The sequence below is a fragment of the Dasypus novemcinctus genome, chromosome 9 (genome assembly GCF_030445035.2).
Source record: "Dasypus novemcinctus isolate mDasNov1 chromosome 9, mDasNov1.1.hap2, whole genome shotgun sequence".
Taxonomy (NCBI): domain Eukaryota; kingdom Metazoa; phylum Chordata; class Mammalia; order Cingulata; family Dasypodidae; genus Dasypus; species Dasypus novemcinctus.
The window spans coordinates 110,643,650-110,662,085 of NC_080681.1; the positions used below are offsets into that span (position 1 = coordinate 110,643,650).

General features: G+C 41.4%; 1 protein-coding gene across 13 annotated transcripts in view; it reads left to right on the plus strand.

Annotated features, from left to right (window-relative positions):
• The window catches only part of STPG1 (sperm tail PG-rich repeat containing 1), an 85,768-nt gene that overhangs the window by 41,846 nt on the left and 25,486 nt on the right, over positions 1-18,436 (plus strand). For 10 of the 13 annotated variants that reach the window (XM_071217657.1, XM_023590822.2, XM_023590821.2 and 7 more), the window contains 2 exons: positions 3,703-3,804; positions 8,060-8,230. In XM_071217657.1, the coding sequence (XP_071073758.1) occupies positions 3,703-3,804; positions 8,060-8,230 (273 nt within the window). The other 3 variants (XM_058304122.1, XM_071217659.1, XM_004465388.4) reach the window with 2 other exon arrangements.

Genomic DNA, 18,436 nt, shown 5'->3' on the forward strand with positions numbered 1-18,436 from the left:
AAAGGAATTTTTTCCTTCAGAAACTTCTAATTCCTACCCAGTTTTGGCAGTAGAGTAACTATAGGACAGGGCTCAGTTTTCATCTCAGGGGTGCCTTCCTTCTGATATACATCTCTAGTGCTTTAACAAATTCCTAGCTTCCATTCCTGAGAAACACCTGGCAGCCACCCCCCAAAATAGACCAATACAAGGTTGAACAGCTTTGAAGAGTCAAAAGGCAGATCTAGTGTGGTCCAACAGTGACCACATTTTCTAAGCCAGAATATGGTTTGACAAACCGTTAATTTGACAAATATGAAAGTGTTATTTGGACAGAATTTATGAAATCAGGACTAGAAAACAGGATGTATGAAGAGGTGACTGGCCCAAGGCTGTGGAATATTAAGCTCCCCCACAACCTATGGTGCTACCAAGGTGTAAGGACAAACACCCTGCTTCCTCTCCTCCCTTCTTCCTCCTTCCCTCTCCACCCCCATCCCAAGGTCAAATGAATGTGTCTCTTTATCCCACCCTTGGCACATGCCAAGGCTGCCCACTGGGGACATATATCCTTCAAGAGAGTCTTCAACATGCATGTCACCTTAGGGTCACCCAGTTGTGTGTTGGGTAGGGGGATGAGAATGCATCAACCAATCATCCATTGTGCAGTGCCACTCTGAAGGCTTTAACTTCCAGGTGAAGGTCCCAGCTCCTTCACGGCTGTGGTGGGCAACGTAAAGAGTAGTGATGATGATGAAAACAACGGCCAGCATGCATGGGTACTGTTCTAACCTCTCTATGTGCATCGACTAATTTAATCTTCACATCAACCTCTGAGGCAGACTGGCACTGTGTCAGAAGCTCACCAGAGCCCTGGTAGATAGGAGTCCTCTTCCTTCCTCCCCCGGACCCTGGGCTTTTTGGGGTGGTGTGTGTTTGTTTGCTTCTGACGTGATCTCTGCCAAGAAACCAAGGGGTGGCTAAGTTCACACCAGTCACAACTTGGAATTCTGTTCTCTGGGGTATTCTGTGAGAGTCCTAAACCCATGAAAGTCACACAGATTGATCATCCGCACTCCCCAAAGGCAAAGGGTCTGGATTTTATTGCCCTCCAGGGAGCCATCGCCCACCTACAGCGGTGACAAGGGGGTGCTTGAACTCTCTGCAGCCAGGCTTTTCCTTCACAGAAACTTTACCCAGGTGTGGCATGCAGGCAGTGGTGTGCTGGCAAACTAGCTACCCCACCCCCACCCCACAAAAAGCAAAACCCTGGTTTGTAGTACCGGCCATTTTCCAGGGTGTAACTATTCCCATCTTGACCAATTTGTAGCTACCACTAGCAAAATTTCTGAATTTTTACGTCACTCTTATGAAGCTGGCACTGGCCAGCTCGGCATGCCACTGCCTGGAGGACTCTTCCTGAATGCTCATTAAGAACAATCAGGCTGCACTTCACTCCCCCAGGCTACCAGGTGACAGTCCTCTTCCTCTTAGCCCTAGGCGCAAACCGGTTTGCAATGGAGCAGAATTGAAGTGTGATTAAGGCCCAGTAGAGTTGCCAGACTTAGCAAGTAAAAATTCAGGTTGTCCAACTAAATTTGCCTTTCAGATAAATAATATTTGCAACGTTTGAAATACATTTACTTTAAAATATTTATTTGTTGTTTATTTGAAAGGCAAATTTAATGGGCATCCTGTATTTTATCTGGAACCCTAGATCTCCAGACACGTATGGATACCCAGGAAATTCTTGTGGACTGATGGCGGTGACAAGAGAGCTGGCAATGTATGTCTTCCTTGTCCACTGTGTAAACCTGGAAGAAGCACAGTTACATTTCTTGCTTCAGCTTTCCTCAATTCAGAGGCCCTGGAAGCTCAAAGACACCCTCAAGACATTTAGTCCAAAATCTTCATTTTAAAGATGAGGAATCTGGAGCCAGGAGAGGTGATTTGCTCAAACCATTCAGAAGCAGCACCAAGACTAGAATTCCTGATACTTAACTGTGTTGTTTGTGTGTGTGTGTTTCGTTTTTATCCTACATAATTTTACTTAGTTCTGTAGTTAGAATGGACTTTGTAGCCCAAATTCTAGCTTTGCCATTTACTAGCTATGTGACCTTTCAGGCCTCATCTCAGTGCTGTAAATGTAGTGTGCATTCAGGCCTGGAAAGCAGTGTGCACTCAGTAAATTTATGTTTTCCTTGAAAAGAGCCCCCTAGAAAATTCTCTTCCTTGTTTCCCTTTTGCCTTTCGAAGCTGGACCCACATGCAGGGTTCTTCTGAACTCTGTGCCTGGGGTGCTTGAGTCCCTGGTCCCTCACTGCCTACCTCACTCTTCCGAGCAGCCACCAGGGACCATTGCCAGCTGCAAAGCAGGTGCCAGCTCCTCCGCCCCTACTTGCCATAGGGCAAGGTTCAAAGGATTCTCTGCGTTTAAAATTCAGTATAGAAGAACCTGTTAATAGTACTTATGATTCTGTCCCATATTTTAAAGTGTAATCATGCACTGCCCCAGCCAGACTGGAAAGTCCTTGAAGGCACTGATGGTGTCTTCAACTTCCCTTCTGTCCCTAGGAAGGGCAGTAGCAATGATGGAGAGAGGATGAGCCTGGGTGGCAGGTGTTTGAGAGAGCAAGCTCTGGAGTCAGATAACCAGGGTTGAAATCTGGGCTTTGTCACTTACTAGTTGTAGACCCAGCACCTTTGGACCTCACTTTCCTGAAAGTGGACCTAATAACACCCCCACTGCAAAGGGCTTGCATGAGGAATAAGAAGAGAGCCATACCTTGTGCTCAGCACTGAATCCAGGAACTGCCGCTTAACTAGCAGTGGAACCTTGGGCAAATTTATCCCCATGTGCTCAGTGACTCCAACTATAAAATGGGGACAGTAATCCCTTCCTTGGGGAAGGGGGACGGGGATGGGAAGGATTAAATGAGATACATTTTAAGGTGCCAAGTAGGCAGGCAGTAAAACTCTCAAGGTGGTAGAGCATCTTTTTCATTTCATGCCACTTGCTTGGCCAAATTCTGTCAACATTTACTTCCCCTTGGTAACTAGCATGGGAAGTGAGACATAAACTAAAAGGCCAATTAACTGCAACAGCAAAAATGGGCTTAGAATTCCAGCTCTTGTTTATTCTGCTCTAACCTATCTACATCATTTAGCACTTGAGCCCAAGAGCCTGCCTCTTTTTGTCTAAGAGTTAGAAATGGTCTTGTTGGGGATGAAGGTTGTTTTTGTTTCGTTTTGCTTTATAAACAGAAACACTCCCTGATTTCTCTCCTGAAAGGCTGAGGAGGAAGCTGAGTCAGGTGGGGTGCGGTTAACTTGAAATTGGTCACCCTTCCCTTACCATGGGTTTGGCTTACCCAATCAATAGACACTGACTTGCATATCATCCACGTTTAATATCCCATTTTACGCTCATTTCTCTGATGGCATAAAAAACAACAACAGCATTCTTCTGCAGTGCAGTACAGCAGAGTGGCAAGAGCACTGGCTTCAGGCATCAGAGCTGGGCTGGCATTCTAGCTCCACTGTTAGTAACTGAGCCCGTGATTGAGCAAGTTAGGAAGTGGTGGAGCTGGGCTGTCATCTGTGAAGTGGCAATGGTGCTGTCCCGAAGGACTGTGGTGGGGCTTAGTGTTAATGGATGTAGACCTTGTGGGAAAGCACAGTGGACTTGAATGTATTCTGATGTCACATTCTCTCCCCCTTCAGGATGATGTCCCAGGTCCTGGGTTCTACAATGTCATTCACCAGTCTCCAGTGTTTAACAGTGTCTCGTTGTCTACAAAAGGAACATGCACTTTTCCTTCTATGGTGAGAACACCTCCTCTTGAGTAAAGGTGTTGACTGGTCAATACCTTTCTTCATTCATTGCATATCATATATTGGGCATCTTGTCCCTTCTCTCCAAAGAAAGGCCTGTGGTTCTAATTAGGAAAGTACCTCCTCAAATTTCATGCAGGTAAATTGCAGTCTGTATCTTTATGTTATTTTTTCCCCACTACTAGACATCGCCGGAGTGGGAAGAAAAGCTAGAAGAATATTAAGAACTTGATCACCCAAAACCAATTCTGATATCATTGAGTATACTAAGTAAATGTTTTCCTGCGATTTTTAGAGATACCTGGAAAAAGAAAGGATATTACTCATACATCTCATCTTAATATGTTTCTTAACACTGCTTAATCTAATTAGATTATCACATTATTGAGAAACTTGACTGGACCAAAAAGAAAGCAGGCAGTGGGCCTGAAAATTAAAGATCCCCCTTCTCAGCCTTCCATTCCTTTTCTTTGTATGATGTGTGAATTTATCTTTCCTGGGGGCTCTAACAACTAAGTAGCCATATAAAGTGCCAGTGACCCTGACCAGACTTGGGCAGGGATATTTTTTATTTGAATATTTATAACTTGGCAAGAAAAATAGATATAGGAAGGAAAAGAGTACAACTAGGCTGGGGGAGGTAGAAAAGTAAAAAAGAATGCAAACACAGGCTTTAACATGAGCAAAATGCACGTCTTTCTCTTCCTTAAAAAACTATAACAGTCTCTTCCAAAGATTTATTAGGATGCCTGACAGTGAAATCGACTTTAAAAAACCCCACAGAGGGCCATTTAAGACACACTGAATGTAGTCACTTCTTGTTGGATGTCAAGTTTGGCAGAGTTGATTACCTTGAAGTTAACTCCCCATTACCGAAGACTGTCAAGTTGTGGACATGCCCACATGAGTGCAATACCTGTTGTATTATCAGAACAACCACATCTCCTCCTATTTTTCTGCCCCAAGTACTGCTGGTAAAGGCACTCAAAAGCAGAGGCAAAAGAAGTGCCATCTCATGATGTCCTGGCACAAGAGACCAGAACTAAGACCTAAGCCTGACTCAGCTGTGGATTCTCCTCCATGCGACTTCAAGCACGTCACCCTTCTCTTGCCTCATAAAAAGTGGAGACTCCCTGGAGGCTCTGGGCAAATTAAATCGCAATGAGTGAAATACTCTTTGAAACTGCAAAGCATTGTAAACATGCTCGATATTATGATTGTTACCACCTGAGTCACAAATAATACTTCCTGCAACACCTTGGTTTTCTCTCCGAGAACTTCTTTGCCAAATAGTGGCACTGCCCATTCCTGCTTGGTGCCAAAGAAGGGACTGAATCATGGCACACAGTCAACTTGCTACCAGACTTTGCATGCAGAAATTTCCAAATGTCCTCTGGTTTGAGGTTGGGCCATCTGTTGGAGAAGGGGCCCAAGGGAAGATCTCAGTATTATAGAATCTAATCAGGTCTTTGAAGAATTCAGACCAAACTCAAAGAAGGCAGACATTGGGTTCCTCAGGCTTCCTCTTCTCTCTCCTTTGACTGACATGGGATTTTGTAATTCTGTTATAGATAAGCACTTGAGTTTTCTCATATCGGAGACCTGTCAGATGACCCACATCTTACCTAGTTCTTTTCTGAACTGGTGCCAATTTTATATCTCCATCCCTTTTTCGGTAACTTTCACATTTAACCTCTCCCCCATTTCTAGATCCCAAGACTTTGAGGGGATCAAAAGTAGTCTTCATCAAGAAAGATGGGTGACCTCTGCCTTGCTGATACTGGCATGGCCAGAAGGAATGTGATTGTCAGTGAGGCTGATCAAAACACTCTGTGGGTCTATACATTTTAGAAACTTACTGATTACTGTTGGAACATCTACACCTAATCTTTTGAGAGGACGTATCATTTTTCTAAGTCCAAAAGATTTAAAGAGCTTCATTAATATATTCCAAATTTTTGCTCCAGAATTATCACAAGGACTGATTAGGACAGGGGTTCTTAACCTTTTTTTTCCACACACCCCTTTGCCAGTCAGGTGAAAACCATGGACCTCATATTAAGTCCACACCATACTGTGTATTATTTAATAAATACATCACATCCATACCAACATGTCCCTATAAGAAAAATGTTTTTTTGAATTTCAATTCAAGCTCATGGACCCCTTGTTAAGAACCCCTAGATTAGGAAGTTAAAGGAGGCAGGTGGGAGGAGACTTTGAAAAGTGGTTCTGGAGACAGGTTCAGAAATGCCAGCATGTGGCCAGATTGGAGCCTGGCAAGCAAAAGAAAGTGGTGGTGGGGGAGCGGGGACTCTGCGTTTACGTGTGGGCAGTAAGTGGTGTTACCTCATCTATACTCTGAGACTAATTCTATTGTGACTACAATGCTTCATCAAACTTTTTCTCTATTAGAATTTTGTTAGAACAGTGTTTCCCAAAGCATATTATGTTAATAGATGCTCTAAGCCAAAAGGGTTCTATGACAGAATACTTTTGGGAAAGGTTGGTAAAGCAAAGTTAGACAGGTTTCTTTATTGTAGAACTTCTCAGAGCATTTAGTTTTGCCACTGTGTGTTACAGTTCTTCAAAATGAGAATATGGTCTGAGAACATCCCAAATTTATTTGACCCTGAAACTCTCTCTCTGGTGCTGTCACTACTCCTGCATCTTATAGAACTGGTATACCACCAAGGAACACACTTTGGGAAATAATGCTTTAGAAAAACACTCTTGCCCACTTTGATGGGTGACAGGATAGACTTGCTTTAAACAGCTCCTCCAAAGAGGTTTTGACCTTATGATCTTTTTTGCAGTGGAAGTTAAAAAGAAAGAGCATAGGTTTGACCTACATGTACCATTGGGCAGAGGAGAGATAGGTAGAGGTTCTTATAAACTAACACCTTCCCAGTCATTTACCAGGTGCTCATGCTGTAAATGAAACCACATATTGCTTCGACTCAGGGGCCGGGCCTCTCAACTCATCCCTCTTTAGAATGCCATATGGTCCTTCATTTTGGATAGTGCAGGTAGACTGCCTGGGTGAGAATGTTGGCTCCATCATTTAACTAGCTGAGGAAGTTCAGTTTCCTTACCTGTAAGTGGGGATAATAATAATATCCACCACTCAAGTTTGCATAAGGATAAAATGCAACAATGCATGAAAAGTATTTGGTAAACTTTTGACCAAAATGTCTTCAGGCAAGTGGCACCGTGAGGCTGAGATGATCTTGTTCTTGAGGACATCAACGAATCCTTACAATTAGAAGGGGGCAGAGATGGGACCCAGATTAGGCTCTGACAACTTAGGCTCTGGCCAGGAACACCCCTGCTTTGGTGGCACATCCAGCGACATACTACTGAGGGATCCATACACCAGGTGTTGAGAACGATCGCTACCAAGCATGGAGTGACGTGGGGGGACTGCTAACATCTTTCCACAGCCTCTCCCATTTTCCCTGCTTGTATAATTATTGACCCCTATCAAGTCAAGGAAACCCAGGGCAATGTTCTCAAGCTTTTGGTCTTACAATAATGGAAAAATTTTTGTTTTTTCTTACTCCAATACCTGCCATACTATCCTATGGTAATCTGATGCTATCACCTGGTTTTATGGCTTTTGTCCCTTTATCATTTGGCAAACATTGTTTGTTTTTTAACTGAAAATAGTTTATCATGGCTACCTGGAGGGAGTGGGATTGGTTCTGATGAAACAGCAAAAATATCACGGGGCTTTGTGAAAACAATGTTTAGGTGGGGGTAGGAGGTCTGGCTGTATTGTAAGCCCCCTGGAGATGCATACCTTTAAAATGTTTGAAGCAAACTTTTTGTTTTAGGAGCTCATATCATTTAACTTTAGAAGTAAGGTTTTACTCGGAAGGAAGCCTTTAGCTTGGGGGGGAAAATGCTGAAAGTTTCTCATCACGTAACTTACCCAACAGCAGATGAGTCAGGTATAAAGAGCCTGGAATAGGATTGGTGGAAATGCATTTACAGCAAACTTACTTTTGCCAAGTCCTAAACATAAGATGAATAATTTGAGTTAGTTTACAGAAGTTAAGACAGGTCTGGACTTGCACTTTCCGAGAGCAAATCCTCAAAGCCCAAGGTCAGTTTGTCAAAGTTACCTGCTTGAGTTTCCCCTTTTATCAAATGCTTTTAGAACTGGTGCTGGGCACCATCTTTTTGACATCTATCCTTCAGAGTTTATGTGACAGTGCTGATCTCTTTGACCTTCTCCTCACAGCGTGCTCGATTGGACACCATCATTTCTAAATATCCTGCAGCTAATGCATACACTATCCCATCACATTTTGTTTCGAAGAAAGACTTCAGTAATTCCTGTTCCAGCATGTTCCAGTTGCCAAGCTTCGCAAAAGTTCTCAAATTTGAAACTCCTGCACCAAACCATTACAACGTAAGACCATGGCATGTGCTGGCTAAATATATACTGAATGAATGATTTGCTAGAAAAGAAAGAGAAAAGAAAGCAAGGGGAGGGTTGGTGATCAGCATTTAATTGGTAAACCAGTTAGCATTTGTTGACTATCCAATGAGTACATGAGGTTGTGTAAGACTCTTACCGAGAATTTGCAGACCCCAGAGAAATGTATGGGCAGCATGGGGGCAAGTATGGAGCTGCGGAAGACCATTGCCCTGGGAAATATGTATGCTTATCATTCCTGTTGTGTAATATTTCTTGGACCTAGTTTTCTCATCTGTAATAATGAATGTATTATTTACCACTTTATCTGCAGGCACTATCCATCTACTTTTTTAGGCCTTTCCGAGAAAATAAACTTCTGTCTAATCTCAGCTCTGCCACTTTCTAACTGTGTGGCCTTGGGCAAGATCCTTAACTTGAAATGACTCAGTTTATTGATCTGTAAAGTGGGTATACTTTTCTCCTTATAGTGTTAATGCAAATATTAAATGAGATAAATTATGCTAAGTTCATAGCACAGAACCTGGCACACAAAGACTGCACAGTAAATGGAGATTGGTAGGACCATCTTTGAGCAACTCACATTACCTCTTGAGCCTCAATTGTAAAATAGTAATACTTGCCCTACAGGATTATTATAAGAAGAAAACAAGACAATGAATATGTAAGCCCTCTGAAATGCCTAAGACATGGATGGTATATAAAGTGTTCATATTATTATGCCATATTTTAAAATATTTTGGCCTTAGAATACATATTATGAACTTTTTTCTTTTATAGCATTTATAAATAATGTTTATTTTTGTGACTACAAAGATTTTGCCCAGATTTCCGGGGAAATGGTGGAGTAGGATGCTCCAGGACTCAGTCCTCCACCAAAACAACTATTAAAAAGGCAGGTCCCTGGCTAGCTGCTGCAGACAGAAAGGGACATAAAAGTCCTCTTCCCCAGGAACAGGGGTGTGCATGGCTTGTCACTGATCATGGCTTTTTTTAATCTTTATTTTTAATTTTTATTAAAGTTAATAGATCACATAGAATGTTACATTAAAAAAAAACATAAAGGGTTCCCATATAATCCACACACCCCCATCCCCATCATTTTTGTAAATTGTATTTTTTTTGAAGATACATGCATCACAAAAAAGGTTACATGAAAAAACATGAGGTTCCTGTATATCCCCCATCCCCCCACCCCACTCCTCCCACACTAACAACCTCCCCCATCATTGTGGCACACTTGTCACACTTGGTGAACACATTTTGGAGCACTGCTGCACCACGTGGATGATAGTTTACTCTATAGTTCACACTCTCCCCCGGTACATCCAGTGGGTTATGGCAGGATATATAATGTCCAGCATCTGACCTTGCAATACCATTTAGGACAACTCCAAAGTCCCAAAAATGCCCCCTTATCACATCTCTTCTTCCCAATTCCTGCCTTCAGAAACTACTGTGGTCACTGATGTAATTTCTTCTATTAGTAGTCATAAAAGTTTTATAGTAGATTATCAGTAAGTCCACTCTAATTCATATTTTATTCCTCCATTCTGTGGACCGTGGGATGGTGATGTCCACTACACCTCTACATCGAGAGGGGGCTTAGATTCCACATGAATGATGGATGCAATTCTCCTGCTTGAGGTTGTAGGCACTCTCAGTTCCCTGGTGTAGTGATTGACCATCTTCACCTCCCTGTTAGCTGACTTGTGTAAGTCCAACAAACCAGAGAGTAGGAGTTGCAACTCTGCTGAGGCTCAGGGCCTAGCTTGACATGGACAGTGCAGAGATTCAAGTCTCCTGAGTATACACCAATGCTAGCACCAACCAAAGGTTCAGTAAAAGTGACAGAAGAGGAATGTGTAGAAAGTCACATCTGAGTCCAACTCCATCACACTCAGGGACACAAATTCCAAAGTAGGACCTACTGACGTGGTACTGAACTCCAGGGCTATCTGCCATGACCATATCCCTGTGGGCCTCCATAGCCCTCAGGAGAACCAGTACCTGGCATTGTATCCACTTTGGCTGCTTCTGGGGTCCTCCTGAGGAGTGCACAAGTGTAACCCCTCTGATGACCTCCTGACTCTTTTTTGAAGACTCTTAGCTGTCTAAATTCATTTGTCTTTGCGATTTCCCCCCTTTTATTCAAGGTCAAAAAGCAGTTTTTAACACATGATCCTACGTGCAGGCTGAGAAATTCTGCTGGTCTGAGTTGCCCTTTTATTCAAGGTCTTTTCTATTTACATCACCAGCTGGTGCTTGGTAGTAATCCCTTGGCACCAGGGAGGTTTATCCCTGGGAGTCATGTCCCACACTGGGGGAATGTAATGCATTTACATGCTGAGTTTGGCTTAGAGAGTGGCCACATTTGAGCAACATGGAGGCTCTCAGGAGATAACTCTTAGGCACCCTGCAGCTCTAGGCCTAATTCATATTTCAGGCACACAGACTCATAAGCATAGTCATCTATATCAAGGGCTCATTGTTGGAAATTCCTACTTTGTTGGTCTTTGCCATTGCACTTGGGGGATTGTTGTTGTTCCATTGGGGAATGTGACAGAGCTCCCCTGCTAGTGCTAGGAATTCAGTACTCCCTCAGTCATCATTTGTAACTGTTATCCAAACATTTTTATGTCCCCTATATACATGCCCTGGAGAACTCCCTCCCAACCATGAGCCCTGGGCCAGATGGTTTCACAGGTGAATTCTACCAAACATTCCAGAATAAACTAACACCAATCTTGTTTAAACTTTTCCAAAAGATTGAAATAGAGGGAGCATTGCCTACCTCATTTTATCATGCCAACATCACCCTAATACCAAAGCAAACAAAGACTCCACAAGAAAGGAAAATTACAGACCAATCTCTCTAATGAACCTAGATGCGAAAATCCTCAACAAAATACTTGCTAATTGCATTCAACAACACAAACGAATTATACACCATGACCAAGTGGGTTTCATTCCTGGTATGCAAGGATGGTTCAACATAAAATCAATTAATGTAATATACCACATAAACAGATTGAAGGGAAAAAAGCACATGATCATATCTATAGATGCAGAAAAGGCATTCAATAAAATACTGCACCCTTTCTTCTGCAAAAGATAGGAATAGAAGGAAACTTTCTGACCATGATAAAGGGTATATATGAAAAACCCACAGCTAATATCATTTACAATGGTGAAATCCTAAAATCTTTCCCTCTAAGATCAGGAACAAGGCAAGGATGCCCACTATCACCCCTTCTATTTAACATTGTGTTAGAAGTACTTGCTCGAGCACTGAGGCAAGAACCAGATATAAAAGGGATCCAGATAGGAAAGGAAGAAGTCAAAATTTCAGTATTTGCTGATGACATGATCCTATACATAGAAAGCCCTGAGAAATCTACAACAAAGCTTCTAGAACTTATAAATGAGTTCAGTAAAGTCGTAGGTTATAAGATCAATCCACAAAAATCAGTAGCATTTCTGTACACTGATGATAAGCAATCTGAGGTGGAAATCAAGAAACAAATGCCGTTTACAACAGTAAATTTGAAAAATCAAATACCTAGGAATAAATTTAACTAAAGATGTAAAAGACTTGTACACAGAAAACTACACAACAGTGTTCAAGGAAATCAAAGAAGACCTAAATAAATGGAAGAATATTCCCTGTTCATGGATAAGAAGACTAAATATTATTAAAATGTCTATCTTACCAAAACTGATCTAGATGCAATGCAATTCCAATAAAAATCAACACAACATTTTTTTAAAAGATTTATTTTTTATTTATTTCTCTCCCCCCCTCCCGCACCAGTTGTCTGCTCTCTGTCCATTTGCTGTGTGTTCTTCTGTGTCTGTCTGTATTCTTGTCAGCAACACCCGGAATCCATGTCTCTTTTCGTTGTGTCATCTTGCTGCATCAGCTCTCCATGTGTGCAGTGCCATTCTTGGGCAGGCTACACTTTTTTCGTGCTGGTCAGCTCTCCTTATAGGGCATACTCCTTGCACATGGGGCTCCCCTATGCGGGGGACACCCCAGCGTGGCACGGCACTCCTTGCGCACATCAGCACTGTGTTTGGGCCAGCTCATCACATGGGTCAGGAGGCCCTGGGTTTGAACCTTGGACCTCCCATGTGTTAGGCAGACGCCCTATCCATTGGGCCAAATCTGCTTCCTAACACAACATTTTTTTCCCCAACACAACATTTTTTAATGAACCAGAAAAACTAACTATGAAATTTATTTGGAAAGGAAAGAGGCCCCGAATAGCCAAAGACCTATTGAAAAAGAAAAATGAAATCAGAGGAATCACTATCTGATTTCAAAACATATTACAAAGCTACAGTAGTGAAAACAGCATGGTATTGGCACAAGAATAGACATACTACCCAAAGGAACTGAATTGAGAGTTCTGATATAGATCCTCATATATACAGTCATCTGATATTTGACAAGGACATCAAACCCACTCAACTGGGAGAGAATGGCCTCTTGAACAAGTGGTGCCTACAGAATCGGATATCCATAAGCAAAAGAAGAAAAGAGGATTACCATCTGAAACCTTATACAAAAATCAACTCAAGATGGCTGAAAAACCTAAATATAAGAGCCAAGACCATAAAGACCTTAGAAAATAATGTAGGGAAGCATCTACAGGACATTGTAATAGAAATTGGCTTCATGAACTTCACAACCACAGCATGAGCAGCAAAAGAACAATAGATCATGGCTTTTGATGGTGAATTTGGATTGCTGGGTCCTGGCTCTTAGGGCAGCTATTGTTTCAACCCAACTTGTACTAAGGCAGCAACAGCAGCCATTGTTCCAACTCTCCCCAGACAGGGGCAGAGGCAGTGGAGACTTAAAGACACAGGCTTCCTCAAGGCTGTGGAGGAAAGTAAGCTGAAGTGCTCCATTTTGTTGAGAAGGCCAGGAAAACTCAGCTTTGGGGAGGTGTTGGAGAAGTTTTGGGCACCCTTCCTGATGCTCTCTGCAAGGAACTTTGAGGCCAGTCTGTTCCTCTATGCCATCTCTAGACCTATTTTGCCAGGGAAAGAATAAATTGGGAACGTTCTTTCCGGAGTGACTGTCCTCCCAGAATTTGCCCACGAGGCGAAAGCAGCATGAGGTAATGAAAGGGATATAAAAATCTATAAAGATGGACAGTCTGGGACAAAGGCCTGCCAGCTTCAGAAACCTGGGAGAGGGAGGTTTGTCCCCATGGGAAACGGAAGAGACAACCACACTCCTACAAAAAGGAAACTCCAAAACCACTAACAAGCTAAAGCCCAGGGCAAAACAGAGGCTCAGTAAGACAAGGAACACCCTGCACCCTGCATTCCCCTTGGACAGACCTTCCTGCTAGGAGGACTGAAGCTCAAGAAAATCTCTGCCTTATCACCAACTGGACACAAAACCAGGAAACAGACTGGTTTTGAGTCAATCCCAAAATTAACATGTTAAAAATCTAAAATTAAAATGTACAGTGGGCAACAAAAGAGTAGAAGAAAAAGAAACAGGAAATGATGGCCCGTCCAAAGGAAGAGGATAAAAATACAGAAAACACCATCAAAGACAAGAATGTGGACATACCAAGCAGTCTTTTAAAAGATAATCTTAAGAATGCTTAAGGAGATGAAGGAAAGTATAGAAAAAGAATGGCAGGATATCAGGAAAACAATGAATGAACAATATGAGTGTCTAAGTAAAGAGATAGAAATTTTGTAAAGGAACTGAACTGAAATGAAAAATTCCCAGGAGAGTTTCAAAAGCAGAATGAAGCTGGCAAAAGAAAGAATCACTGAACTTGAAGACAAGACACTTGAAATGAGTCAAGGCTGAAGAGCAGAAAGTAAAAAGAAATATAAAAGCAAAAATAGCCAAAGACAGCTAATGGACACTATCGAGTGCACCAACATGAACATTATGGGAATCCCAGAAGGTGAAGAAAGAAAGAGGTAGAAGGAATAATCAAAGAAATAATGCCAGAATACCAAAAACATAGCCAAAGACCTAAATATGCACTTCTAAGAAACTCAGAGGACACAAAACAGGATAAACATGAAGAAAAATACACTCCATCATATGTTGATCACAATATCAAATGCAAAAGACAAGGAGAGAGTTCTGAAAGCTACAAGAGAATAGCAGTGTTTTACATACAAGTGAATCCCAATAAGATTGTCAATTTCTCATCAAAAACCCTGGAGGCACAGTGGCAATGGGTTGAAATACTTAAAGTATGGAAGGAAAACAACTGTCAACCAAGAATTTTATAGCCAATGAGCTATTCCTTCAAAAATGAGGGAGAGATTAAGACATTCTCAGATAAACAAAAACTGTCGGGAGTTCATCACCATTAGACCTGCCCTACAAGCAATGCTCAAGGGATCTCTTCAGACTGAAACAAAAGGACACCAGACAGTGGTTCAAAGTAGCATGAAGAAATGAAGACCTGGGTAATAATAAATGCCTGTATTATTGTATTGTATTGTTTGGTATGTAACTCTGCTTCTGACTTCCTACCGCTGCTAAAATGCAAATGCATACAATTTATTGATAAGTCTAGATTTTTAGACATACAGTGTACAAGGATATAACTTAACATGTACAAAAAATGGTGGGGTATAAGAGGGGTTTAGGAAAAGTATATGTGCATGCTATTGAAATTAAGTTGGTATCAAATCAAATATAATTGTTTTATATATTTAGATGTTAAATTTTAACCCTATGGTACGCACAAAGAAAACAGTTAAAAAATATATCCATGTAGAAAAGAGAAGGCACTCAATATGGTACGCCACAAGAATGCAAATAAATATAAAATAGGCTTTAATGGAAGTTAGGGACAAAAAAAGATATGACTTAAAAACTTACAAAGGCTAAATAGCAAAACAGCAGAAGAAAGTCCTGTATTATCAGTAGTGATTTTAAATGTAAATGAATTACACTCTCCAGTAAAAAGGCAAAGATTGGCACAATGATTTAAAAAGCATGCCCCAATGATATGCTGTCTGCAAGAGACTAACATTTAAGTCAGAGATAAAAATAGGCTGATGGTGAAAGGATGGGAAAAAAAATATGCCATGCAAATAGCCAAAAGAGAGCTGGGGTGGCTAGATTAATATCAGATTAAATAGACTTTATGTCAAAAACAGTTGTAAGGGACATGGAGGGTCATTACATACTGATAAAGGGGACAGTTCAACAAGAAGATATAACAATTCTAAACATACATGAACCTAACAACAAAGCCCCAAAATATATGATGCAAATACTGACAGATTAGAAGGGAGAAACTGACAGTTCTACATTACTAGTAGAAGACTTTAATATACCACTTTCAATAAGGGCTACAACATCTAGTCAGAAGATCAATAAGGGAATATAAGACTTGAAAAATACTCTAAACCAGCAGGACCTAACACACACGTAGAACACTGCACCCAACAAAAACAGAATACACATTCTTTTTGTCTACACATGAATCATTCTCCAGGATAGACCATATGTTGGGTCACAAAACAAGTCTATTTCAATAAATTAAAAAATATTGAATTCATGCAATATATATTCTCTGAGCACAACAGAATGATGCTGGCAATCAGAGGGAGAAAGGGAAAATTTAAAGATATGTGGCAATTAAATAATGTACTTAAACAGTCAATGAGTTAAAGAGGAAATCAGAAGTGAAATTAGGAAATATGTTAAGGTGAATGAAAATGAAAATACAACATACCAAAACTTATGGGACGCAGCAAAGGCAGTGCTGAGAGGAAAATTTATATCTCTAAATGCTTAACATTGAAAAGGAAGAAAAGACACCCAGCAAAGTGGCCGCAGCAGCCTCAGGTGAAGGCTATGGCAAGGGCAGTGGCTTTGGGTCATGGCTGGCTGGATGGTTGGAGGCATTAGGTGTGACTGAGCCTTGTATGATACCTCCCTCCTTGGGTGTCCTGCAGGAGGAGGAGGAAGAAGGAAAGCTGGATGCTCTGAAGAACACTCTGCTTTCCTGGAAGAAGACTTCCTCCTCACAATTTGCAGGGAGATTGTGGAATGATGGTCAAAGACTCAAAATGTTATCACCAAAGTGAAAAAAAGATGAAGTACAGGCTTTTGGCACCCTAAGTGAGAAGCAGGTGCAGATCGTGGTGAAGCCCAGGATGGTGTCAGAAGAGAAGAAGCAAAGAAAATCTGCCTTCGTGGCCTGGTATGCTGATGTGACGGATGAAGAGAATGAGGCAGATGAGAAGGCTGATTGAGGTGCCATCACAATGAATGGTCAGAACAGACAAATCTCTGTTCTGAAACATGAATGTGGAAGATGTCCTCAGTGCTTGAAAACTGGAGTGAGACTTACTTTGGGATGAGACCCAAAGAAAGAAGTAGCAGTAACAGCTGCAGAGGGAGAGGAACAAACTAGTCAAGCAGCAGTTCAAGGAAAGGGAAAAGAAAAGGACACAGAAAGGGGAATGAAAGCCATAACCTTGGCCCACTCTCTCCCTTCTCCCATGAACTTGATCAAAGGGAGAAGTGATTGTGCACATGTGTTATTTAAGAGAAATGAAAGAACATTGCAAAGTGGTTTTCCAAGGCATTTCTCCTTTTGTTTACATGGTCAAAGGAAAGTCACAAATGCTTTAATTACAAAATATGCCATGTCTCTGTGATGTGGGCAATCAGATTATTGTAATTCATGTCTATTCCAAAGAATTGGAACGGGGGTGAACTTTACTTTTTAATACTGAAATCCTGTGCTCCTTGTAACCACTTTAAAAGTTCTTCCCTCACCATGGCTAAATAGCAGGAGAATTCAGAAAGCTAACAGTTACAGTTTTCAGTCAGAACAAGCAGAAACATCAACATTCCTTCCCTGAGATGAAATGTGGCAGTATTTGCTTCAGAGGCAGTATTTATCCATTAATGTAGTGTGGTTTTATGGCTGAAATAGAAAGCTAATGCAGACTTTTTCCTGGATTTAGATTTTATGACAGCAAACTAGGAAAATGGGAAGAAATTACTTGGGGGATATTCTCAATTTGAGAATATTTTTATGAAAAAGTTTCAGCCTGTCAGAGGAAAGGAAGTATCTTTTAAATACATTTATTTTCTCATCTTAGCTGTGACTTTAAGAAATATTTGGTGCAAGTTTATCATCATTTACTAGAGTAATTTTTTCAAATTATGGGTCCTCTTGAGTTCTGATAGAGAATTTAATCCATTTGCCCTAAAATGTATAATGATCTGTTAATTCCTGGTTTAGAGAAACTGAAGCAAGCACCCATTTAAGTAATAAACACTGGAAACCTGCTAACACAAAGATAATTTAATAATATACATATAGTAGGTACTCAACAAATTTATTGAATGAGTGAGTGAATGGAAAAACTGTTTGGGATAGTCAAAAGTGAGCAGGGCGACCCCCCAGCATGGGACATGGCTCCTGGGGATGAACCTCCCCGGCACCAAGGGATTTCTACCATGTACCAACTAGTGATGCAACTGGAAAAGATGTTGACCAAAAGGGGGAAAGGGTAAAGACAAATGAGTTTACATGACTAAGAGACATCATAGTGATTCAGGAGGTCATTCTACACATTCTACACAGATGTGTCACTTCTACACATCTTAGCAGGATCTCATTGACTGCCAAAGTAAATATTGCCTCAAATAGCGGGGCTCCTGAAGGCTCTGGAGACATCCAGACACTATAGGCAGGGCAGACACCTTAGGAGTTTGGTGCTTTGCCCGTGGACCCTACTTGGGAATTTATACTCCCCAGTGTGACAGAGTTGGACTCAGATGTGGTTTCCTTACACATGGCTCTTCTGCCCCTTCTATATGAATCTATAGTTAGCACTAGAGTTGATTGGTATGTGAGTTGATTGGGCTGTCCATGTTTCGGGCCATGAATCTCAAGAATTGCAACACCTACTCTCCAGTTCATTGGACTCACCCAGGACAACTAACAAGGAGATGATGATGGACAACAACCATCCCAAGGAACAGAGAGAGTCTGCAACTGCAAGCAAGATAGTCCCATTCATCTGCCCCATGGGTTCTAAGCCCCCTCTCAATTAGAGGTGGAGCGGGCATCACCATCCCAGAGTCCTCAGGATTGGAGAATGAACAATGAACTACAGTAGACTTACTGGTATTCTATTATAGACTTATTGTGA